We start from the raw sequence: 25,768 nt of genomic DNA, 5'->3' as shown, positions 1-25,768 counted from the left end.
ACGGGGGCCACGCCAAGTCACAGAAGTTCATGTCCTCTGCAGGTAAGACATCGCCTTCTTCCTCCTTTGTCTTAATACACGCGTTAGCAGTGTGTTCACCCAGAAAAACTGATGGGGACAGTCCCCAAATCACTTACAGTAACGTACTTCCTGGATGCCTGCGAAGATAAACCAAACCAACGTGCAGCGACACAGTCACTTCCTGTTCCTAACGACCCTTTGGCAGCAGCACTGTGCAGTTAAGAGGGTGACACCAGGCAGCTGTGACCGCAGCGAAGCAGGACGTGCAAGCGGAGAGAACGTTTAATGCAGCGACGACTCCTTTCTTTGGGAAAAAATAACGCTATTTATATAAACCCACTTACACCGAGTTACTCAAACGGCATGACTCACGTCCATTTTTTAAAGCACAAACAAGGTTTACGTGATTAAAAGCGCCGTTTGAGTTCGAATGTTCTCTTGTTTCAGGATATTCATCTACGGTGCTTTACATAAGCAAATAAGACAGAAGGGTAAGCTCGAGCTAGGGATTTTGTGGACGACTCTAGACTTCATCATAAATGGCAACATAAACTTAAGCTCTGTAGCCCAAGTGAAAACCGTCTCTGATGATCATTTCAAAAAAATCTCATCTCAGAAAATTTGAGAGCATGGATGACATTAAAAAAATCTGCGTAGCTGATACTTCTACTTTGGTTCCCGTTTCTAGTGCGATTCATGCTCATCGTGGGAAAGTTATATCAAGCACAGAGAAAACTGTAAAAGTCATGTAGGCCCAGATTTGCTGCGGAGCCCACGGAGCTTAGAGTCCCTTGAACAGGATTTACCGTGGCACCTAACTCGCATTTACACATTTGTATCTTTTTCTCTAAAAAGAGGCCCTAGAATGGCATAAGCCTCAGGCCTCACAAAAGCCATGTCTCGGAGCCTCTAGGCCCCTACTCCAGAGGGCATCTCTTTGTATGTCGGGTCTGCGTTTCTCTTTCTCACCGCCTCCCCACCCTGCGTTTGTTAAACTTTTACCCCTTTTCATGTGCTAGTGCGTTGTGGCTACCTCAGTACCCCTGTACCTCTTTCTTTCACTTTTTAATATTCTCTTTTTGCAAATCCCTAATAGTTTTAATTCTCCACGAGCTAACACACAAAAAGTCTTTGCCGTAGATTTTGCCGAACAAAATAAAATAAAATAAATGTGTTGCATTTAGCCATAGTAACAATAAAAGGAAGAGGACCTTCCAAATCCGAACCCCTCTCTGCAGGGATTTGACAGAGAAACTGCAGGAATTAGTGCGTCTTTAACGTATTGTTGAACTGAAATTAGATCTCTGGGTTACACTTATTAAAACGTCTCGTTTTCAAATCTCTGCCTTATTTAATTACTGCACGTGACGGAAAACTGCGTGGACTTGTTAAACACCTTTAGACCTAGTTACAGTCTCTTGCAACTTGAGTACAGTTGTTGGCAAAGGTCCTGACCACCAAGCCACACGTTAGGACTGCAGTTCCCACGTGGCTCGGGGTCTCGGACTGGGAAGAAGATGCTGAGCTGGCTCGGTCCTCAGGGGCGCCCTGCTGGAGGAGGACCCGCCCAGGCGGGGGCATCGTGCCCGGCTGCCCGGCCACCTCCACGTGGTCCCGGCGGTGGACAGAGTCAAAGGTACCGCTGCCTGTCAGCTCCACTCGTGAGAGGCCTAGGTCGATGGAGACTGTTTCAGAAGAGTAAAAAAATTCTCCTTTTTGATTTAGTGCGAATACAAAGCCATCTAGAGACTGTGAAATGCGACTTCGCAAACGTGCTTCCCAGTCTTTGCTGCCAGGCACCGGGGCGTCCCTCGCTGTGCGCCGACCCTTCACGGAGGCGTCCGGGGAGGGCCTCGCACGCCGAGACCCATGCAGGGCCCCCGGCCAGCAAGGCCCCTCCGTCTCAGCCGGCTGCCTGTAAGTCGGATGACGGACGCCTTGGCGAGCTGGCGGGCGGCGGCTGCAGAAAGGCGCGACAGCTTGGCCAGTGCACGGAACTCGGTTCCCTTTTCCCCAGTGGGAACGAGCGGCATCTCGGGATTTCTCCTGTCTCAGCGCTTGTAAATCAGGAAAATAAAACCCGACTCCTCGGCCTTCTCTCTGCAGCGCGCTCATGTGCACCCACTTTCTGACGGGCGCCGTTACGTGCACACTGCCGTTTCGAGACGCTCCAGACGGGCATCCTCACTGAAATGCGCGGCACCATTCGTCAGCGGGGGACGGCTGCTTTGGGGACTTCCTCCCTGTCCTCATCATTCACTTGCCGACATTTCCTTGTTATGAATCCCCCTGGCCGTCGCAGCTTTGCTGCCTACTGTGTCCATCTTGACTACAGATGACACCAGCTCTTAACAGAGCCAGCCTGGACGTGGTGCCTGCAGTCGGAGGGACAGCCGTGCTGCGGGCCGGGGTCCCGGTCCCTTTCACTCACTTAATGAACGAATAAGGTCGTGTGCATTCTGTACCTATGCACTTTTTCTTGTTTAGAAACGCGCTTTTTTCCTGAAAAAAAAAAAATTTCCTTTCCAAATGAAAAATGACTCTCTGCTCGTGGTCGGGGCCAAGAAAGGCTTCTCCGTCCCCTTCTGTCCTCGGCTCCTCACCCCGCTCCAGCCTCCACACACGTCCCTCTAAGGCCCCGGCAGGACCTTCCGCCTTCAAGGACGTGCACGCTTTTCTCTAGACCTTCTCGTCGCATCCCAGAGCGTCAGCCTCGTCTCGCTGAATCCCCTCCTGAACCCTGGTCCTCGCGCCCTCTGGGACCAGTGGGTACCGGCCCTTAAGACTCGTTTGCTCAGGACCGACGCCCCTCTCGATTCTGGTTTTCCCCTGGATCCCTTTGTCCACACGGTCAAGGCCTCTCCGGCAGCCCCGGGGCATCCTCTTGGTGATCGGTTTCCTGTGTTTGAGACCTCACTGGAACCTGCGTCGCTCTGTAGGAGGCTGTTTCCCCTTTCACGTCCTTGATGAGATGTGCTCATTCTCCTATTCTCTGCACATCCGGAAACAGGACAGGCTCCTCATCGGTGTTCGTTATTTTCTTTGTGGAGTGGGAGGTAAAGACGCCTACAGAGAGCGAGAAGGCCAGAGGCGAGGTGCAGTGTTCGCAGAAATTAAGAATCTGTGAAATGGCCGTCAGGAACCAGAGAGACAGCAGAGAGCAAACTAAATGAGCTGCTGAGAGGCACAAGGACCGAGTCACTAAAGTGTTAGCGCCAGGCTCCTAAATCCTCGCGTCCCCATCAGCGCTCAGCAGCTTGAAGATGCTCGGCGCCCCCCCCCACCACTTCTCGACATACGCGACACCCTACGGTCGTCTGTGGTAACGTCCTCACTCAAGCTGGTACCAGAAGGACCGGCGGCGGTCGGAGTGACCCTCCCGTCTGGGCTCCCGGCATCGGCCTCGATCGAGGCCCTGCGCCTTCCCTCCTCTCTGAGGGGGTCTCCCCTCACCCCAGCAGGCTTCTGGCACACTGGCCTCGGCTGTCATCTGAAGGTATCTTCAGATATTTGATTCCTTAAGTAAACGCAGCTTAGTTCCCAGCTGGACTCTCTGCTGAATCGCTATTTACACAATAGCACTCGGCAGGAGCAAATCCTGCCTTCAGAACAAAACGAAATCTTTACCTTCCCAAGAAGATATCGATAGAACCGGTAACGCTGTGAGAAAAATTTGGTGCAGGGGAGACAAGGGTGAGCCAATGACAGAGGCTCTGGGACGGGCGTCTCTCGTTTCCCACGGAATGCAGTGAGCAAAGGAGCAGTAAGATGACTCCCTTTCCAGGAGCAGGAAATGAATTTCTTTATGACTTTATGAGGTGGGAAGAGTGTGGCTAAATCAAAGAGATGATGAAAGGGCCTGAGACATATGTCAGTTTCCTTTTTGCTCAACTACCTTTGGCAAGAACAAGAGGGAGAATTATTCCACGAGGGAGCTGGCGGACTAAGGCCATGGGAAGCTTCATAGGCAAAAGGCAAACAACTGCCTCAGAGAAACTAGTATTAAGATTCCAAAAGGAGTATTAATTATACTAAACCAGGACGTGGCCCTAAGAGGCACGACGAGAAAATTAACACAGGGACATGAATCTGTGACCTGTCATTGTATGTCTTTGAATAAGAGAGAAAGTGAGGAGCGGCTTGGACGCATCCGTGAACAGACGAGCCTATTTCCAGTCGTGCCTGGTCACCAGGAGGGGCGGCCACGCCCCGCGGGCCTCCGCCACTGGGCCGCTAGGGACCTTGTCTCGTCTTTGGATTCGGTTTCGCTTCTCCGATTTCAGGAGACAGCAACAGAAACTGGCTCCCAATGACTTTAGTATAAGTTGAAGAGGATTTTCCAGTAACTGGGGACAAATTCTAGATCCGGTCATTCTTCTCAAGGGAAAAATGCCTTGGGAAAGTGCTTTAGATGGTTCAAGGAATAATGTGGATTTGTGACGTGCTGAAAGGTTATGAGGGAAAAACTGCTTGCAAACTACAGTAAGTTGTAACCACATTGTTGAAAAAAATAAGATCCAGTTTCCATATTCTTGTTTCTCTTTTTTAAATTACATTTATTGAGGTGACATCGGTTAACAAAATTATACCTGTTTCAAGTGTACGATTCCATAATAGCTCATATGTGTACTGCACTGTGTGTTCGCCACCCAAAGGCACATCTCCTGCTGTCACCGTATGTTGACCCCTTTACTCTTGTCTACCCCCCCCACTTCCCTCTGGTCACCCCTAAACTGACTCCATTTGTCCGTCTTGCTCGGTCGTTGTTTTCAGTCTTATATCCCACATGTGGGTGAAATCATATGGTTGTTTCCCTTTTTTTAAAAGTTGAGCTAGCTATTCTTTATCAAAATAAACTTTTATCGAAATCTTGTTTTCTCATCTGTAAAATAGGCTTTGACAAAAATATAAAGTGAGTGAAAACGTGAAAGCACTTTGTAAGTATAAAGGGCTAAACAAACCCATCATCGTCATCGTCACTGTGGAATTAGCTTGAACCTCAAAATTTTCTTAATTTTCCTCATACAATTACTGGTTTCGTCTTTGAATCGTATTATCTAATTTCAGTGGTGGTAGCTGTGGAATGTTTGATCCCGTTGTTGTTAGGGAAAAATGTGGCATTGCTGTGTCGAGGATCTGTTTCCTTTTCACTGGGAATGTTCGAACAGTTGGCTAGAAAAACTGCCTCCAAGTTTTCTGGAAACTAGAAGGCCTGTCTCGGCTTGGCTGCCCCTTGTGGCCTTTGAAATAAATAGCTTGAATGAAGTCGTTTAATGAGCTATGTATCTTTCTCTAATCTATAAGTTCAGCTTTTAGTTTTCGGTCTTCTCATTCTCAAAGTATATTCAAACCTCAAAACGAAATGGATTAGTGTACGAAGAGGTCAGGCTGTGCTCCCCAAAACGTCCCTGCAGAGTTAGGCTGAGCCCATGGCTGATCTGTGCCATACCCCACTTCAGTCCCATGAGGCGCGGCTCCCAAGTGGACGTCCAGACGCGGAGGGCTTGCTGTGTGTGCCTACCCTGAACCCTGCTGTACAGAATGGTGCATCACCAGGCAGCACAGGAAAACAGACACAGGTCTGTAAGCTAAAACTGGACGCTAAGACACAAGAATTAAAACTCTTAAAGAAGAGGGGAGACGGAAGCTCTCCCTAACTTTCGAGAGGCATCCTTTTGTTGGGTAGAAGGCTCCGCAGGCTGGGGGGAGTGAGTCAATCAGCTGAGGCTCCCTCTTGGTAGATAAGAGGCACTTTTGAGTAGGACACTTTCTTTCTTACTCAAAAGTTGTCTGTCCCATCCTGGGAGGATTTGCCCCAGGTTCCAAAGAGATGAAAGATGCATGCTGGATGGCCTTTGGAAGATGTAAGCGGCAGGTGGCAGAGAATTCCCTCTGCCTCAGTGAAAATCATAATCCTGGCAGCTCCAGGTCAGGTCACTCGGGTGACCAAGGAGCAGCACATCAGCAGGGGGACTGGCGGGGAAGCTACCAAGCCTGGAGGTGAAGAGCGACAGATCCGTCTGGGTGGAAATCATAATAGGTTTATAACTTTTAACTGATCAGGAGAATGCAAGGCGCCCAGGGGTGTCCAAAGAGCAGGAAGAGAGTTCGGAGTCTCGGCTGTCCGCTGAGCTGCACCTGCAGCCGAGGACCCGGCCTGACTTTCGGAATCGCGCCTCTGCCCTGATTGTCCTTCTCCCAGACTCGTACGGCTTCAGCGAGCAAATCCGCTCAGACTTTAAGCGTGTCTTCCGTGTTGTACAAAAATAACAACGTAAGTGTCTGGGTTAAGCAAGCTGGAAACTTGTGACGGCATCTCAGAAGCAGGCTATGGGCTTGCGGGGTGAGCGCGAGTCACACGTTCCTAAGAGATGCTAGCGAAAGTGTCCTTTAGGGTCTCCACGTGCTTAGCTTTGGGGCAGGACATGGACCTCCCACAGGGACTTCCGAATCCAAGCTGGCTTTGGACTCTGAGGCCTTGGCAGCCTTCCCCTTTCTAGCTCGACCAGAAACAACTTCTCTAGTGGGTGCGGGAAGCATTAGCAAAATGGGGCCGTAAGCGGCCACTGCAGAGCGCCCAGAGCACCCTAACATCCGCCCTCCAGACCAGGCTCTTTCCTCCTCATTTTGTGCTTGAGAGAGTGAGGCTTAAACCACAAAATACATAAGCATTTTTGCCTATGGTATCCTGGGATAAGTAGCAAAAATCGAGATTGATTATTTTCTTTTTTACCACAATAAGAAAGATTTAACTTTTAAAATTAAAAAAGGCTCCCATTATTCCCACACCGTTTGTAAATGTTCATGCTCTTTCTTCATTATTATACATAATTACAATTTTTCGTTATTTAAAAATAGCATCTAAATCTATAGACATGATGTTGGAACGTACTGTCTCAGGAGGAAAGTGGTGTCTGTCACCCGCGGTGGCCGAGCCGATCGCGTGATGAAGGTGAAGCGGAGCGGGAAGGGCTTTATCATCAATGGAGGGTCCTTCTTATCTGCAGATTCTGTATTTAAAAAACAGAAACTACATGAAAGACAGGTCTATTTTGCTCATCTTTATCTCCTGGGACTCGGCACAGTCCCCGGGCCCCAGGCCGTGGTGGATAAGCATTTACTGTAAGACGCACGCGTGCATGAAGGAGACAACGCTTTTTAACTCAAACACAGGATTACAACTTCTGAAGGCCAAATTTCTCTTTTCTGACCACTAGTCATTCGCAGTAGAAATAAGGCTCTGGGTGAGCAGTGGTGGGAATCGGTAAGATTTTGTTTCGATAGGACTTCAGAGGCTGAGCCAGTTCATGTCTAGTCCTTATGAAAACTCAATTTTCTTAAAACCTGCCTGACTTATATTCCTTAAGGTGCAGGCTGCTGCATCGAACGAGTCCATGATGTTTCGTCCAATAATTTTTAGGTGTCATTCATGTCTCGCCACATAGGGAAGAGGTCCTTCGGGGTGCACAAGCTGAGGGACTGGTACTGGTGTGTGAGTTCAGCCACCCGCTTGTCATGTCGTGATCTTGGGCAAGTCACTTAACATCTCTGAACTTCACGTTAACCTCTGCTAACGTCAGCGACGCCTCTCCCGACACCCTCACGGGCTGTTACGAAGTTCGAATGGAAGCAGACCTCATGTAGGAAATTGTAAATGTCTTTGTTTTTTAAATCGAATTCGGTGTCAATCTAGAAGCCCCATCCTGTCTCGTAGGAGATAGTTTAACCCAGTCGACCGCAGGAATTCTCGGCCACGGCCACTTCTGCGTTTTCTCAGGCGATCTGCATTTTCGGTGCAGGCGTGTGGGGAAGGGTCTCCTCCCCCTCCTCTCCTAACGGCACCTGTGGTCTCTGAAGTAGATTTTGTGAAGACGTCCAAGTAGGGTAGGGTTGGTGGCCAGATGTGGCAAATCAAAACACGAGATGCCAAGTTAAATTCGAATTTCAGATAAACAACAAAGTATTGCGTGGGACACACTTAAAACAGCCCCCGTGTACCTACAATTCGGATTTCTCCGGAGATCTGTGTTGTTCTGGTGCCTTCGGAGTGACGGTGTCTGGGCCACCCTCTTCCGCCGTCTCACACGGCCCTTAGTGCTGCTGCAGTCTGCTCCTTGTGGTCCTTCACTGGCCTGTGCCCTCGCGGTCATTCGCCTCCTGTCCTCAGACCCATGTGGCAGATGCTACACCCTCCTCGGTGAAGCCTCCTTAAATCCACGAAACCTTAGGTAACCATGTGTGCATCCTTCTCAGGAACACAGGAAACTTCTGGCTCTGCTTCTAATCGCTCTGGGGTTGCGCTGTCTGTCTCAGGACCTCTGTACCTAGACGTGTCACGAGTCTCAGCTGGCGTACATGGTGGGCTGGAGAGATTCTCTTCAAGACTTGCCCCTTCTCCAGTTGAACCGAGGAGTAAGGCTGCAGCTGTCTCTGCTCTTCGATGCCCAGTCTGGGCAGTTCGTTAGATGACGGGTTAGTCCCTCGACATAGGAGAGCAGGGCTCAGTTTCCTCAGGAGGACGCACGACATTCGGGTGCTTCTCCCCTGATTTTCTCGTTTCTCTCAGGCCATGCAATCCCTACCCACTCCTCTATGGCGGTGGGGGATGAAGAGGTGAGGGATAGATTATGTCGCCTCTTCGTCTGCCCTCCTTTCTACCGGTCGTTTAATAGCATAAGATTTTATGCCTCAATTCTGATTTTTTTCTCAAACAGTTTGTCATAAAGATTTCAAACATATAGCAAAGTCGAAAGGACTTTCTGGCGTCCACCCGTTCACCCACCATTAACGTCTTACTCTACTTGTTTACCACAAGTAGCTAATCTCTGCGCTTCATCCATCAATCCACGTTACTTTTTGAGGCATTCCAAAATAAACTGCACAAAAAGAATTCGTTTTTTTTTTTTTTTAATTTAATGTATTATTTTCAAAAACGCTGGCTCTTGCAATTCAAAGCTTTGATTTTCAAGATGGTGCTTGAGTTCGGAGGGTGTATTTTGAAATTCAAAGGCTGAATAGGGCCTGTTTTCCCTTTTGCATCCTAGGACACACCGAGTCAGCCCTGGGGCAAAAAACCTCTCTTCCTGAGCAAGGAAAGGATTAGTTACTGAAACAAATGGCAGTAAGTGTTGGTGCCCAGCGTTAAAACCTCCAGATACTAACTTATAAGGTGCAATAAAGCACCGCGGAAAAGTAGGCAATGTTCCTGAAGACCACAATGATGCCTTTTAAAAATTCCCCCGTAGTACGTATAATCAGTTACATTGTTTATTGAATATTAACACAGATTAGGAGAGAAAAATTTTAAGGGGGTTTATATGGAGGCAAAATAATAGTGATCACATCAGCAAAACAGGAAGGGGGAAATATTTACCTATAAAATGAATTTTAAAAAATACGCTGAAACAGAACAGCTTTGAAAACCAGACTGACACCCTCCTTGATCCTTTCTGATTCGGCGATGGCACGTACCCTTGCGTGTCGCTGTGGCCATGCTCCTGTGGCAATGAGAAGCCGCGGTGGGCTACGACTTCCTACTAAAGATTCGTCTGCGAACGGATTCGGGTCATAAAAATGTGCCACGTCACTATTCTCTGCTCGGACGGCACTGTGTTAGTTCCCCAGGCCTAGTTTCGGCTTCTCAGGAGAGAACGGTGTGTAAACTTCATGACTTTACAGTAAGTGCTGGAGTTGTTGCTTCGCAAAGCACCCTGGGTCACGGAGGAGGAAGGAACTGACTGTGCCCCGCAGAACCAGGAGAGCCTCTATGGAGGGGCTGAAGGTCCAGCGGGGTGGACCTTTCGCTGCTTCGTGCAGCGCTGAGAAATCTTTGGACGTGGAAAGTTCACGAAGTCTTCAGTTTCATAAAGACCACAGACGAGTCAGCAAAAGCCGGTTTGTCTTACGATGCGTCTGGTGCACACTAACAACTGTGTAGTCGTGGAAAGAGATTGCAGACGACATCTCTACACCGCACTGGAGGACTGCTCAGAGTTCCTCCCGGGAGAAACGGGCATGTGTCCCCCAGGACGCTATGAGATGTGGGACTTGACTCTCCTGGCCCAAACCCAGGTTTTAGGTAGGAAAGAGGTGATTTACGAGTTTGGAGGCCAAGAAATTAATTTTCCTGCTCTTCTACAATCTCGTTAGAGGACAGTTGGTTCAGCAAAATTATAGATTGAGTTCGGGCAGGGGAGGCTTCACGTGTGTCTGAGCACCATGCGTACTTGAGTAGGCGCTATTCTACAATCTCGTTAGAGGACAGTTGGTTCAGCAACATTATAGATTGAGTTCGGGCAGGGGAGGGGCTTCACGTGTGTCTGAGCACCATGTGTACTTGAGTAGGCGCTGAAATAATTGTCACTATTTCAGGTTCAAGAAATAGTGAGTGAACATAACAGACAAAAATTGCTGTCAATGACTTTATATTCTAATGGCGGGAGGCAACGAACGAGAAAGAAAAATAGTTAATTATATACAGTGCTAGGGAAAAATACAGCGGGAGGAATGGAGAGAAAATGCCGGGGTACGGGGAGTCCCTCTGCATGCGGAGTCCAGGTGAGGGCTCAACGAAGTGGCGGCATTTAAGCAATCGCCCGCTGAAGGTGAGGGCGTGAGCCAGGCGGACCTGCAGGAGAGACAGTCGTAGGCAGAGAGAAAAGGGAGTGTGTAGGACAGGCTCCTGGAGCGGCGGCGGAACCAGGACCGGAGCAGAGGGAGACACGGGACAAAGCCGAGCGAGGTCGGAGGAGCATGGGATGAGTGTGTAAGACCTTGCGGGCCACGGAAGGAGTTCTGCTTGCGCTCTCAGCGGGATGGGCAGCCACCGACAGCTTCGGAGCAGACTGACGTGAAGTGAAATATTTCATAGACTCAAAGTTGCCAGGATGTTGATAACGGCAGGGGGAGAAGCCAGGGTGGAAGCAGGAGGCTGTTCGCTTACTGCGCCACTTGGGTCAGAGACCATGGTGGCCGGGTCAGTCCAGAGATGCTGAGCATCTTGCCCACGGTCACCTTGCTAGTAATGACAAGCTGGGACTTGACACAGAGACAGGTTTCAGTCACTACAGGCTGCTGTCTTAAAAATTTTCATGTGACTAAAATCAGGACACAAACATTAAAGTTCCCATTTTGAAAAAATTACAAAAAGGCATGTTGATTTCACTTCTCTCATTAAATCGGGAGGTCACCAGGCTCTTACGCAACGTGCGAACTCTCCTTGCTGGGTGTATCTTCAAAGAGCCTGAAACTGTCCAGACAGATTGGATACAGGCCGTGAGAGAAAACGAGGAGTCGCGGGGACCCAAGGTTTTTAGACTGGAGCATGAAAGTTTTCATTGACTGAGGGGGAGACACATCTTTGTGGGAAAGATCGGGAAATAGGTTTTATACCGGTGGAGAAGAAGGTGCCTATTAAGCATCCAAGTAGTACTGACGAGCAGGCGATTAACACAGGAGACCGGAGTTCAGAGGTGTGGCCCGTTCTGAGTGCCCGAGGTAAACTGATTGCCAAGAGCTGTTAAATATTTTGATAATATCTATTAAGAGGTATTGCGGCTGTCGACCTCATCCACGTAGTACATTACACACACTACACACAGGCTTATTTTTACTAAAAAGCCACCCTGTAAACTGCATAGAGAAGAAGCAAAGGGATTGTGATGAAAAAGACAAGGGTATAGAATTTCTATCCAGCAGAAGCAACCGCTGTGCAAGCGTGAATGTGCGCAGGACTCCCTTACAGAGGACATTACAAACAACAGGGCCGAGGAGCGTGCCTCCTGGCAAGGAAGTGTGCTAACCACTTCCCCAGGTCCATGTCACCACGTTCACTGGAATGCTATTCCCAGATACACAGATAAGGCTGAAGAGAACCTTGAACTATGTATAACTATATATATTGTGTGTGTGTGTGTGTGTGTTGGAAGAAAAATATTTTAAATTGTCTTCTTTTTCTTTTCTGATGAGCAGATTTTAGTGTCAATGAAGTGTCAGTTTCCAGGAAATCTCTGCTATGTCCCCTAAAATCAGATTATATGTGAGTCATAACCGTTAATTTTAGGGCTCTGAACAGTGTGATTCCCATCTGTATTTTTGGCTATTGCCTTAAGGAAACGTCACTGCATTTCATTCGAGTATACCCCACAAACAGACCAAGAAACCAGCAGAAAGCAAAAACACACACAGCAAAACGCCTATTAACTCGGTATGTGAATATTCACCCATTCAGCAAAATGTGCTGAACACCTGCTCCGTGCCACTGAACTGTGGATAGGGAGTGAACACACGAACATGTACATGAGCTAGGTAAAGGCTCCGCTTGGCCGGCTAGAAGGGGCCAGGCGAGGTCGGGGCGCAGGGGAGAGGTCAGCCGGGTTTCCCAGACTGCCAGGTCGGAGGGGCCCTAGAGCAGCGTGTATTAGGCCACCCGACTCGTTTCAGAAAAGGAGGGAATTCGATACGGCCGGAGCACGAGGAGAGTCGGAGACGGGCGGAGGACGTGAAGGAGAAGAGGGAGGGCCAAATCCTGGACACTGCCTTGTAAAGAGCATGAATTTCAGGACTTTTAAGATTTGCCCTACATATATGTAAATATCTCATAGGGACTTCTAAAGAAAATGTCAGCTCCGTGACTGACCGTAAACTCTTTTTTTTCTCCTTTCGGCAACACACTTCCCTTTTCACGTTTTTGCGTTTCCCTTTCCTCTCTTTCCTCCAAGTCCAGAACGAGGTCTCTTCCCTACGGTGGCCCATGTGCACAGCTCCCCGCACCCGTCCTCCCCGGCCGGCCCCCGTGCTACCTGCCTAGTGCTCCATCACCTCCACGCCCCGTACAACGACGAGTCGACTACGCAAAGCTAAAACGCTGATGCAGGAAAAGATTTCAGTTCGAACGAGTCAGAGAGAAAATCTGGACTCGACCTACAGAAAAAGGACCCTCTTCGACCTGAGCTTAAGTTTCAACTTTCTGCCAACATAGAAGTTTGGCTTTGCGAACAATGCCCATTTTCTTTGTGATGAATTATTTTCTTATTTAGTTCCATAAAATCAGTAGCACTTACAGAATTATGTATGACTCATTAGGTTCCACACAGCGAGACTCACATCTACGAGGCACTGCCAGAAAATCTTGCCTTTGGGGAAGCAAGTAACTGAGCTGTCAAAAAGTCAACAGTTTCCTAATTGCTCGGGAAAAAGTCAACAGTTTCCTAATTTCTCTGGGAAACACAGTGAAGTTATGGCAGCTGGGAGACTGGGGGAGACGTGGTTCCCTCCATTCCGTCCTGACTTCCTCCTCCACTGGAAGAAACTGCCAGTAAAGGAAGAATGACCATTTACATACCAGAGCGAGGCTAATCTGCTTATTCTCTTAGTCAGGGCCTGCCTACTTGAGCCATCCTGGGAAATCCCTATTTGGAAGGGAAGAGAAGTTAAAATCACAGTTGCTGTGCTTTGAACTTTATTCCGTCTAATTCACACAGAGAGGCACCTCTGTTCACGTTTAGGGAAAAAGTTGTGCTGTCATTTTGTATCGTGAGCTGATAGGAATTTTGTATGCTTGGTCTCACTTTAAAAGACATCTTAAGAGACATTTTCTTTTTCTTTTTTCTTTCTGCTTTCTAAGACTCCTGGAAATACGGCTTCCACGGCGTGTTCTGTCCAAGGCACAAGCAGGATGAGTGCTGCGGAAAGTTCCACGGAGCCCACGGAGGTAAGCACGCGCTTCCGCGCCCGCCACACGCGGCCGCTCCGGGAGCTAATCACAGGATGAGTAGCAAGACTAGACGTGGCTCATTTGCTTTCTTTAGCTAAGATCTGCTCTGTATTTTTAAACGATGTTATTCGATAAAAAAAAACAATGTCTGGCGACCAGCTCATTTCCTTCGACACCTCTGAGATCCATTTCTTTTTTAACAAAGTGAGAGATTAAATCGTGTCCTTTTAGCTTCCGAATTCTATGGGTTTCATATTTTGCTCTTGACTTAGAGAAATTCGATTCGATGTAAAATTTTTAAAAGATTATATTGGTGTGGTTAGAAATAAAATGTATTAAAGTAATAGAGTATTCATAGTAAAATATTTATGTATATTTGGAATCGAACCACAGTCTTTGGTTACTAGTTACTGCAACAGATACTAATTGAATGAATGAATGAATGAATGAACCAAAGTGTTTTCTTGAAGGTTTTTTTTAGAGATAACCACAATCTAATAGGAAACTCGGTGAGATTCTTTTGTTCATGTAGGTCTTTAATTTAGCAGTGTCAAAACGACTGTCTTCATAGTTGGTCTGGGCGCTCTGGGAAATGAGAGAGCAATGCCCGGATGCCCTGGACCCAGCTTCCAGCTTCCAGGGCACAGTTGTTCTGTAACTGGGCATCCGGTAGGACCAACGACTGAAAACCTGTGTATTTCTTACAATATCGGATGCCTTCGTTAGCAACTGGAAAGCAAATGCAAACGTAAAGTTTGCCCATAACTTTGTGTTTAATTGATTTTGATTCCTTTTAACGTACACCGGAGACAAAGGAACGGTGGTAGGATGTAGAATGATCTCCAGAGAACCCCCTGGCAGTGCGTTTCCGGCATACCAGCCATTCCTATTCCCGTGCGCTCACTCTGCGCATGCGTGTTCTCTCTTTCTCATTTAGTATCTAGCTTTTCAGTAACTCTTATTTAAAAAATAAAAATTAAGAATCAACATATTTCATTTTTTTCAGAGAAAACTATATATGGCAAAAAAACAGTACACGCCATCTGATGACTCTTTATCTGGATTCTCAGAGGGCAGGGCCACATAAATGTTGCTGGTCGGAGATTTTATTTTGTATTTTTCGTCTAAGTCGCACATAGAGAAAAGACTCTTTAAGGACCCTAACCCCGTGTCCCCAGACCCGGTGTGGAATGGGAGAACTCGGAATGTCAGTAGGAGCTATGACGCCCCGTGGAATCTATGAAAAATAGAGGTGATATAACTAGGTGGGGCGCAGAGGAATTTTAGGGCAGTGAAACTGTTCCGTGCGGTACCATGATGACAGGTACGTGTCACTGCACGCTTGTCCAAGCCCACAGGACGCGCGCCACCAGGAGGGAGCCCTGAGGTGCACTGTGGGTGTGGGCGATGCGGCTGTGTCGCTGCAGGTCGTCTACTGTGACAAATGCCCACTCTGGCGGGGGCGCTGGCGAAGGGGGGGCCTCCCACGGGTGGGGGCAGCAGGACCATGGGGACCCCCTGGGCCTTTCGCTTCTGCTGCCAGCCTAAAACTGCTCTAAAATATTAAGTCTATTAAAAAGAAAACAGAGGTGCAAATGGCTCCCTTTTCAGGAATTCCGATTCAGTGCTCGGGGTGCTCTGTGTTTAGTGGGCTCCCACGATGCCTCCTACGAGCTCTGGAGTCCCGGTCACGGCCCCTCTGCTCTGCGGAGCTCAGGACACACTCGGCAGGGTCACCTCACAGCTTTTCCAGATCAGAGATGCCTAATACTTAGCCTGTCTGATCCAGAACGAGTCCAGTCTTTTGGAAGTCTTCCAAAAAAGGAAAAGTCCAATTACAGGACCCAACATACTTGTCACCTGGATTTTGATGTCACCTCTGGGAGGTAGGCAAAGCAGCTTGAGGTCAAAAGAATAGTTATTCTGAATTTGTCGACCCATGGAAGAATGTCAGTTTTAAATTGTTTCCAATTGGTTTTAATTGTATATGGGTCTGAATAGGAAGAAGGTAAGAAAATTAAAAATAGTATCTATAGAGATGCACAATATCATCCAACCCTAAAACGTTGAGTGAAGCGTAGATAAGTAGAGAAAAGGTAGGAAAACAGTCTATAAATCATTTCTAATGAAAAAAGTCCTGGGAATCCCATCATGATTGCGAAAGAGCATTTCGTATAACTGTTTCTGACAAAGGCCAACATGTCTGCACTTACTTCTTAGCTGTTCGTGGGTATCTGTAAGCAGTTCCGTGTCCACAGTAACTACCGAGTCTGAAACTGAAGAGCAGAGTTAGGGACTGCCTCGTCACTCATTCATTGTTTTACCTCGGGACTCAGAGATGCGGTGGTAACAAGAGCATCGCATAAGAACAGAGAGAACAGTACTTACATGAGCTTTTCTGGTGGGCAGATGGCAGGCAGCTTCCAGAGCTTCTGTGCCTTCTTTAAATGAAAACTCCCACCCTTGGGGGGAAAAAAAAATGAAAAGAAAGATGGTTAACTTTTCACTGTGCCAATGATTTATGATTAATCTAAATTCGTGGCTTTGTTAAAAGGGCTGGTTAAAATTACACCACACCAGATAACCTGCGCCCACCTGCATAACATAATTATATGACGGTCATGGCGGTAGCTGGTTTACTCTGGTTTCGGAATTGGGTTTCTGCCTTGTAGCTCTACGTGTCGCTCTGTCTTTCTCGCTGATCCTGTCACCCCCTCGGACTTCTGCCGGGGCCACTCTCCAGACCATGGACACGTCTATGGAAAATAATTTTTTGAAATGCTGACTGTATAAATACTTAACATGTACCCGTGAAACTTACCAGATTTCTAGATGCACTATTCTCTGAATTTTCATTTTTTTGGAAAAGAATTGAAATCCAAATTCAAAAAACCCTACTTTCTTGCTTGCCTATTAACATAGATACAGTTATTATTTATTAGAGAACTATTTTGGTAACTAATCTATATAGAGGATTCTAAACTATAATATAAAGCTTATTCACCAACAGGTCTCTATGAAGGATTATGGTGTGAAGATCGTTAGCGCTAGAATAAGATGTTATTTCATAAATCACAATAAGGGAGTTGGCCGTACGCATGGAGTTTGTGAAGGACAGTATTTTTCTTGTTTATTTTATAGACTATTTTGTTTTACTCTTCTTTTTCTCTTTAAGTGCACTAAATCGTCAAGAGGAAAGAACGCAACAAGTTCTCTTGAACAAAAGATAAGGTGCTTGGAAAAACAGAGAAAAGAGGTAATTTTGAAATATTAGTTGAAGCAACATGTGCCACGGATTAGGCTGAGAGCGAGAAAGTGTATCACCTGGTGACTTTTATTTTGTTATTGGGTCACGATTATAATCTCTAGGGCAGCGGACTGTATTATTTTGAGAGCAAATATTTTTTCTTATTCCCTACTTATCTCTTACTCAGGATCTCAGTGTTTGAGATCCTGAGTAAGTGTTTTGCAAATGAATGCAAAATGACAGCCATGACTCCGACAACGATAATCTTGATTTTCTCAAAACTTAAATGTTTCCTCCACATGGGCCAGGTGAACTTATCACCTGTGCCCTGTATGCCTTGCAATTTGACACACCTTGGAACTCAAACTGTCAGAAGTGTTAAGTACAGCTGACTTAGGTGCTATGACTTCACGAGTCAGGCATCTGACCGATAACGGTTAAGGAACGTTCCCACACAAAAATGTGTGTTTCCGTGATGTTGTTGGGAATGTAATGGACAGTATTCTGAGTTCTGTTTTTCTGAGTTTAATAAATATTAGAACCTCTTTATTCCTCTTGACAGAGGAAGAGGTGAAAAGTTTAACGAGTTTAGCACTGCGTATGTTGTCAGTTTTGTAATTCCTTCTCTAAGCCTTTCTAAGGTTCTTTGTGTTGTCTTCTGCAGTGCCTTCTAGTCCTCTTAATACTGCATAAAATACTGTGCCCTTCTGGAACATTACTGAACTACAGCAAAGCAGTGTTACCATAGCATAGAAATAATAATCCCTAAAATGCCAATTGATCAACTGTCTTTACATTATAATATGATATAGTCTCATACTAAATAGCCATTTTTATTTCCAGCATAAGAATTACCTAGTAACTGCCACTCTGGATGAGATATTTTATTTCATAATTAGGAGAAAGTCTTGCTATTTTTAGTCATTTTGACTATCTTCTCAATGCCTGTCCCATATTGATAAGTGTTGGAATTTCTTTTAAAGTAGGAAGTTGCAGACTTCCCTTATAAAGACATGAAAACACAAGACATGGTATTTTTCATCCCTCTATTGAGTACATAGTTTTAAAACTTTCAAATTGTTTGCAGCCTCAATTGTTTCTCAAAATAGTAAATACCGTCTATGACAAAAGTACTATTCCCTGAAAATCTATACTTTCAAAAAGGTGATATTATCCACTTGTTGAGTATATATCACAAATCATGCATAGATTTTAAAAGACACATTATTGCAAGCAAATGATAATCAGTTATTGACGTTCAGAATTTATTAACATAAATTCTGCTTTTAAAAAGCCGGAAGAAATATTCCATTGTAGTAATGTAAGCACATAGAAAAATATGAAAAGTTTTGAAAAAGACCTTTCATATATTAATAAATCTTACAGAAAACCATCAATACTTACGACTTATTATTTTTTATCAGATTCTGGTTGGATTAAACAAAGAAGGTGAAAATTCAAGCAACTACCGAAATTGAAAGTTGCTAATAAACTGTCCATCTGACTAGTCGAGATAACACCCAAGACTTAGCTTTGCATCCCCACCGTGAGATGGCGAAAGCCTGTCCACAGCGTCACCCCGGCCCCACCCGCACTCGCTGGAGGGGACGCTCAGCAGCCTCAAAAAAGCATTTCACATTGGTCAAATATTCAGAAAGGCAGAAATCCTTTGTTGATTTCCCCAATTTTAATAATTTCAGCTCCTGGAAGTCAACCAGCAGTGGGATCAGCAATTTAGAAGTATGAAAGAGTTATATGAAAGAAAGGTAAACGCCCGTGTCCGCTCGGTGGTGGCTCTCAGTCATTACCTGGGGGAGCCAGGTGTGCGGACGCTCTCACTGACGTCCGCTAGAGGGGACCTGTGGATAACCGCGGGCTCGCCGCTGGGAAATGACGGGCGTGCCGAGTGCGTTAGTGGCAGCCTGGTCCTGAAGACTGATGACCAGTATCGGGGAATTATCTCGAGCTTAGCTAAAGGAAGGTACTGACGTCACCTCTGGAGCTGTCATTGGAGTTCTTACTCACTTTTATCACAGCTCGCAGAGTAGTGATAAAAGTGTGTAAGAACTCCAATGACAGTAGTGCCCTGTGACTAGCAGCCACAAGCACACACGGGTACATGCGAGGTGAGGGATGGTCTCAAGTTCATACTGTTTTGCGCAAGGCCAGCTCTCCAAGTCCTTAGTTAGAGGCATAAGCTACTTTCCACAGGTAAAGAGACCGACAGAGGGGCAGGGAAATTCTGAGGGGAGCGGGGCGTCCCCTCTTCTCTCTGGAGCATGTTCTCTCTCAAACAGCTTTTGCTTTGGTGAGAAAGACATTGTTTTTGGAGAAAATATCTCAGTCAATTTAGCCAATTTAGAATGTAAAATCGCTCCGTGTTCAAAAATAGAGAAAAGAGAAAGTGAATTCCCCTGAATAATTCAGAATGAAGCAACTCGACCGCAAGTGAGTAACACAGCAGTATTGCCCTCCTTCCCCATTTTGATACCCGGAAGTATTAAATTTAGAAAGAGCAGGATCCTGTTCCCACGCACTGCGGTCAGCCCACCTCGCAGCATCGAGTCTCCAAACGTTAAAGAACAGGATCCCGGGGAAGCCGTTTCAGCTGCGACGTTCCCGAAGGCCTGCAGCTGCGGGACGCGCTGGGGTTAGGGGTGGTAGAACCCCCACCTCTGGGGAAGCACCTGTCCGAGGCTCCTCTCACTGTGCCATTGTCACCCTGATGACGAATGCGGCCGTTAGTGGCAGGGGAAGCTGCAGGTTAGATGAGCTGCAGGCCATGTCCGCTCGTCTGTGGTGTGGGCGCACTCACCCACCGCCGCCCCCTGCTGTTCCTTCAGCCCAGGCAAGCGCACCTTGAGAGCTGAGAGTAGACAGACAGGCCTAGCGGCGACCCCATCTGCGGGGTAACTCTGCATCCCCTGGGAGGGGCTGGCAGCTGTGCCCGTCTGCTTTTCTGTGGAGGATGCTCCTTTTCAAAGGCGGTGTCCTGACCTGGGTTAGGGCGGTGGGTTAGGGAGGTGGGGAGTGGAGCTAGTGGAGGGGTGTGGGGAGGGTGCCGGGGAGAGGGCCTCGCCGTCCCCTGTGTGCAGGCTGGGGACAGATGCAGGGGGCAGTGGGCTCCAGAGGAGAGGTCTGCAACAGTCTGCGACGGCTTCCTCAGGTCACAGAGCTGAAAACGAAACTGGATGCCACGAAAAGACTCCTCAGCACCCCGGAGAAGGAGCGGCCGCCGAACCAGAGGGCCAGCGACCGGCCGAGTGACCTGGTCCCGGAGCGGCAGCAGCGGGAGGAGGTGGGCAAGGACCAGAGCGAGGCCTGCCCGAGGGGCTGGCAGGGGAGCCGGGGCGAGGGTGGGCCGCTCCTTGGGACGCGGGAGGAACGGGTGCCGGCGTGTCCTCTGTCACACAAACGGGCAGGTCGTGATCTGCCGGGGAGAGACTGAGTCATGGATTTCGTGATATCTTCTAGGGCGTTTTAACCTTAGAGGAAGTTTAGTTTTTTCTTTTTTTTTTTCCTCCTTTATTATTTCTATTACTAGTGTTACTACTAATAACGTGACAACAGCCTGCATCGGTACAGCTGCTTTTCAGCTTTCACAGAGAGCTTTACAGATAGGTACTGCTTTTAGAATCAGCAAAATGTAACATTTTTAAAAAGTACGTCACCCTCCTCATCCCCCTGAGCATTCCCAGCCCCCCTGCGAGGAGATATTACCTCCGCCATTTCAGAGGTAGGAGGACTGAGGCGTGAAGAGGGGAGGTGACCTGCCAACACCGATAACTTGGCACGCGGGGAACGGGATGGGACCCTTTCTCCAGATGCCGAAGCCCCACGGACCCCTGTTCAGAAGGGCGTGGCGGCCATCTAGGTGACAGTGCCGCCCAAAAGAGACTCCCGGTCTGACTCCCAGTCCCTCGCTGGACTCCCTGGATATTGTAGGGGAAAACTGGGAGGAAAACTTGAGGCTCTGTGGGCCTCTATACATTTTTTAATGTATGTCAAGAGAAAACAAGTTTAAAATAAACATCCTCAGGTGAAGTCCGGTGACAGACGCTGCCAGGCAGTAGCTGTGCTCGAAACATTCACGAATCTCCCCAAATCTCGCACGGTTCCTCCCTGCCGAGGCCGCCCCCACCACGGACGCCCCGGCCACGGGAGCCCGAGGAGGACGGACGGCCTCGCGCGTCTCTCTCGGCCGCGAACCGGTCCTTGCCCTTCGCACTTCGGTCACGGCGACGTTTTCCTCGCGCAGAAAAGTTGGGACTTTTTTCCGGTTGAAATAATTTTGTTAGGTTATGCTAAATGAAAAAATAATTCGTTCCTTTTCTAAGTGTATAGGCCCATGCTACCTAAATTAAAGCACATAGGATGGTTTTCACTTTTAAAGAAAAGGACTGACCTAAAAGAGATTTCTTAAATCTGACCAGTGCACTGGGAAATTTTAACTACATAACAGCGCACCCCGAGCACCGAATCGGAATTCCTGAAAAGGGAGCCATTCGCACCTCTGTTTTCTTTTTAATAGACTTACTATTTTAGAGCAGTTTTAGGCTGGCAGCAGAAGCGAAAGGCCCAGGGGGTCCCCATGGTCCTGCTGCCCCCACCCGTGTGAGGCCCCCCCTTCGCCAGCGCCCCCGCCAGAGTGGGCATTTGTCACGGTAGACGACCTGCAGCGACACGGCCGCATCACCCACACCCACAGTGCACCTCAGGGCTCCCTCCTGGTGGCGCACGTCCTGTGGGCTTGGACAAGCGTGCAGTGACACGTACCTGTCGTCATGGTACCGCACGGAACAGTTTCACTGCCCTAATATATACCTACATTCTGGAATACTCATCTAACTAGATTCCAAAACTCAATCTCATTAAGAGTCCAATTCACTCCAAAGTGTACCATCCAGAATATGAAATTGAGGGATAGTAGATGTTGTCTGAATCCAGAGCCTACTGGTACCTAAGTAACTAGACTTACCTCAGCTATTTAAAACCTCGGGCTCGTTGAAGGTGGCCTGACACGTGGGGGGCGTGATGGCGGCTAGACCAGCTGATCTCTGCCTTCGACAAAGAACAGCCACAACAGTGCGGCACTGAGTAACTGTTTGCAGTGAGGGGGCTCAATGCCTGAAGTTTATCCTCTGCTCCCTCCCTCCCGTCCAGAAGGGTAAAGGATTGGGCTTGCAGATAGTATTTGTGTTGCAATGATGCTTTTCTCTTTTTAAGACTTTCGATTGTTTTACCGAGTCACTTATCCATCGCTTAGTAACAATACATGAGAACTAGTTTACTCTGCAGACCCACCCGACACTTGTGAAAGTGAGGACTGGAAATCTTGATATCTGTTTCCGAGTCACAAACCTTAGTAGCATGAGGGATAGAAGGAAGGCTCCTTCCGTGCTAACCCTGTCCTCCACAGAGAAAATCGTGCTCGAACGCGGTGTTAACTGAACCCCCGGCACCCTGCTTTTGTGGTTGCTTCGGATGTCCGCCAACGTACACGCCACCCCAACTGTACTGATTTCGATTTTGTTCTCTTGCTTTACTTCAGAAGGAAAAGGAAAGCCTACATGAAGAATTACATGAGTTGAAGAAAGAGAATAAGCTTTTAAAGGAATCAAACGCTCTTGTGAACAGAAAGAAGGAACATTACGAATGTGAAATCAAACGCCTCAATAAGGTACCCGGCCAGGCCACCTGGGGAGGTCACGTGTGCGGCTTGGCACCACGAGCACATTCCTGGCTGAGTCACAGCACGGCGCACGCTGCCAGCGGCTCTGGCCTTGGCCCACACACGAGCCTCTCTGGAATTCTATAAATTCCTCCTATCTGCACTGCTCAGCCCTACTTGGTTAGGAAGCTTTTGGGAATTCATGTCTCTGCAAAGAAGCATCATGAAAGAGAGAAAGAAGAAGAAATCATAGAAGAGAGTAAGGACAGTTTTCAGTTCGAAGAACCACAAAGAGCGGGTGTTTATGAACAAGAGCCTTGTTTCTTGGTCAACCACAGGAGTTTCCTGAGGAAACAGGCTGCTCTTTAAAATCGTCACGCAGGGAGCTGGGCGTGATGCAGACTAGATGGGATGTGTGCGCATTTGTGTGTGCGTGTGTTTTGTGAAGTAATAGCTTCGTTTTCTGGGGGAAAGCATCAGGGAAAAATTAAATCCTTTGCTGTTGACTTTCCCAAGAGCTACAGCATATGTGGACCATAAGAATCCTTGTAGCACATGGTTAAGTTGAGACATACATCTCTCAAGCTAGAGATTTCTTGGCCTAAGTAACAGAAATTATCTTCTAAAAAGGAGTAAGTATTGACTGGCCTTGAAAACGTGCTCAGTGCCTGTATTTGAGACTGTGCGCTATGTTGTAGTTAACCAGTGTCCAGAGGTGTCATTTCAAGGTCCCTGGAGTGTTAAGTATGCGCCCTCATAGCTGACAGAGTGCTTGACAAATGCAATAAATATCTGATCTGTTCGCAGGCAAGAACTATTTTTTGCTCATGCCCATGTGCACCCTTCACTTTTGTGCATCTGTGTTTACAGCCAACAGAAAAATTTTAAAAGTCAGACAAATTCTAATCTTACGTCTGATGAATATAGTCATGAAATCTCAATGAGAAACATTAATTTGAGTAAAATTCAGGTGTTTATACAAATGTCCCCTTCACAAAAAACCTTATTTTTCTGGTTATCCTAATTGAAATTATATACGCCACCTGTAATATTCCTGTTTTAATTTTTCCTTGGAATTTACTGCCGTCTAATATATGCTTAATGTCTCAGACTTACTACCTATTCGTCCCCAGTCTCTGTCTTGGCTGTGAGGCCCGTGAGGGTTTTGCAGGGCTAACTTCTCTGTTAGGTGCAGCAGGCGCAGTGTTCAGGGCCCGTGAATATATTTAATTTCTCTTAAAATCAGTAGGAAAATTAAACTTTTAGGTTGAAAAAATGTTTTCCTATTAATATTAATATACTCATCTAAGAATGCAGTTGTGAAATATAATTTTAATGCATGTTTCTATAGAGAAAGGAACTCGCAGTGACAACGTGGCCCCGAGTTTTCTGTGTCACTCAGTGTTGAATCCTGAGTGCCTAGAACAGAGCCTTTCTCATAGTATGTTCTTAAATATTTGTTGAAGGGATGAATGAATGAATGAATTTAATTAGCACATAAGATGTTTAATAGCCAATTTTGGACCTGTGAAAGCATGAGAGACGTGTGTTAACAGGTGTAACTCCTAACTTAAGAGTAGTAAGGAAAAATAAGAGTCCTTCCACCCAGAAAGCATTTCATCCCACAAATCTACACCTTAAACCGTCACTTAAAAACAGATAAAATAATGAGTTATGAAAAGGTTTTCTTCTTCTCATTTAGCACATGTCTTAGGGTCTAATGAAATGTAAAGAACGGTTACTCTAATTTCTATGGTAGATTTTTATTTTCTTTTTACCGCTGCAGCAAGTAGAAGTGACTCGGAACGTTGAGCTGGGTGGTCGGTTGTGCACACCATCCGTCACAGGATGGAATTCAGGGCCCACCCTACTCACGCAAGCCCAAGCCCACTGCCTGCTCATCCACTCACTCAGCAGAAACTTGTAGCATCAGCTTAATAATTAACATATGGCTTTCAGAAGCTCACACAACTGTGTGTGCTCAATTTCACTCATTTGCTTTGAAAGAAATACCCGAGGGCATTGTTTTCGGTCAAGTCCTTGGGAAGCCAGGTGTCTCGCCACAGCAGAGAATTTACCTGCGCTAGTGAGCCAGCACCACCCCGGGGCACACTGGGTTTGTCCGGAGCCTCAACACTGTCACAGGCTGGATCTGCTGAGTGTATCTGCACTGATAGTAAACAATTATTCCAGAAGGGGTTACAGCTGTTTGTTCAAGGAAGCTGGAAAACCCCAGGGTGGAATCAATGTCCATTAGACTCACCTTTCATTTGTGACCCATCTGCAAAATTTCTAGAAGCCTGAATAGCATGAGAGGTAGACCAGGAAATTCAAATATAAGAAGACTCACAAAATCAGTCTATTCACAAGAGTAGGACATGGAACCAGTATATTTGATTGTCTTGACTCGCTGGGCTTACTCTACCGTAGATTCTCTACTACTACGAGCACATTTTTTGAAATTATCTATTACAGTATTTCCTAGAACTATGGAGCTTAGCAACAAATTTTGTCAAAAACATAAATTAGTAAACGACTTTTGTTGTTTCTCGAACTACTTCTTGGAGGAAGAAAAGAGTTCCGTTTCTCTTACAACTTCCTGAAAAATGATATTTACAACGGGCTAGACTGCATTCGTAGACTCTGAGACATTCCATTAGGAAACTCCTGGTCTGTCTACACATGTTCAAGGCCATAAATTAGTTTTTCTTTTCCGGCCGTTATGACCACATGGTACAGCGATGCAGGGAAGTTACTGACAGTATCACTGAAAGAACATCATTGAAGCTACTAAAGAAATACAGAGGAATTAAATTCTTCTGGTGCTCTGAAGTGAACCTTTCTATGTGTATAGGGGACTCGTATGATAATAAGCAGGTAGTCATACTGCACGTGGGCTCTGAGACCACACCAGGATGAGATGTGTTCTGTCACCATCTGTGGCGGCCATTTTATTGAACTCATCATGAACCAAAGGTCTTCAGAACAGAGGCAGTGTCATTTCCATGACCTGAGAGAGCAGAGCATATGTAAGAGTATCATGGGCTGATGGGTAAGGATGATAATCTTACTGGCAAATCCAAGTGTCTCTGATCTCCATCTCCTCCTCCTCCTC

At 46.9% G+C, this 25,768-nt stretch overlaps 1 protein-coding gene across 1 annotated transcript in view; it reads left to right on the top strand.

Moving 5' to 3' along the window:
- The window catches only part of TNIP3 (TNFAIP3 interacting protein 3), a 74,778-nt gene that overhangs the window by 26,924 nt on the left and 22,086 nt on the right, over positions 1 to 25,768 (top strand). Inside the window, exons 3-8 of the mRNA XM_025050922.1 lie at positions 1 to 42; positions 13,646 to 13,732; positions 16,911 to 16,991; positions 18,683 to 18,748; positions 20,149 to 20,280; positions 22,534 to 22,662. The exon at positions 1 to 42 is cut by the window's left edge and continues 82 nt beyond it. Of these exons, the coding sequence (XP_024906690.1) occupies positions 1 to 42; positions 13,646 to 13,732; positions 16,911 to 16,991; positions 18,683 to 18,748; positions 20,149 to 20,280; positions 22,534 to 22,662 (537 nt within the window). The remainder of the gene's footprint in view (positions 43 to 13,645; positions 13,733 to 16,910; positions 16,992 to 18,682; positions 18,749 to 20,148; positions 20,281 to 22,533; positions 22,663 to 25,768) is intronic.

This window comes from Pteropus alecto, unplaced genomic scaffold, assembly GCF_000325575.1.
Source record: "Pteropus alecto unplaced genomic scaffold, ASM32557v1 scaffold17, whole genome shotgun sequence".
NCBI classification, from domain to species: Eukaryota; Metazoa; Chordata; class Mammalia; order Chiroptera; family Pteropodidae; genus Pteropus; species Pteropus alecto.
Note: the sequence above shows the minus strand (reverse complement) of the source record. Positions and strands in the feature narration are given on the sequence as shown.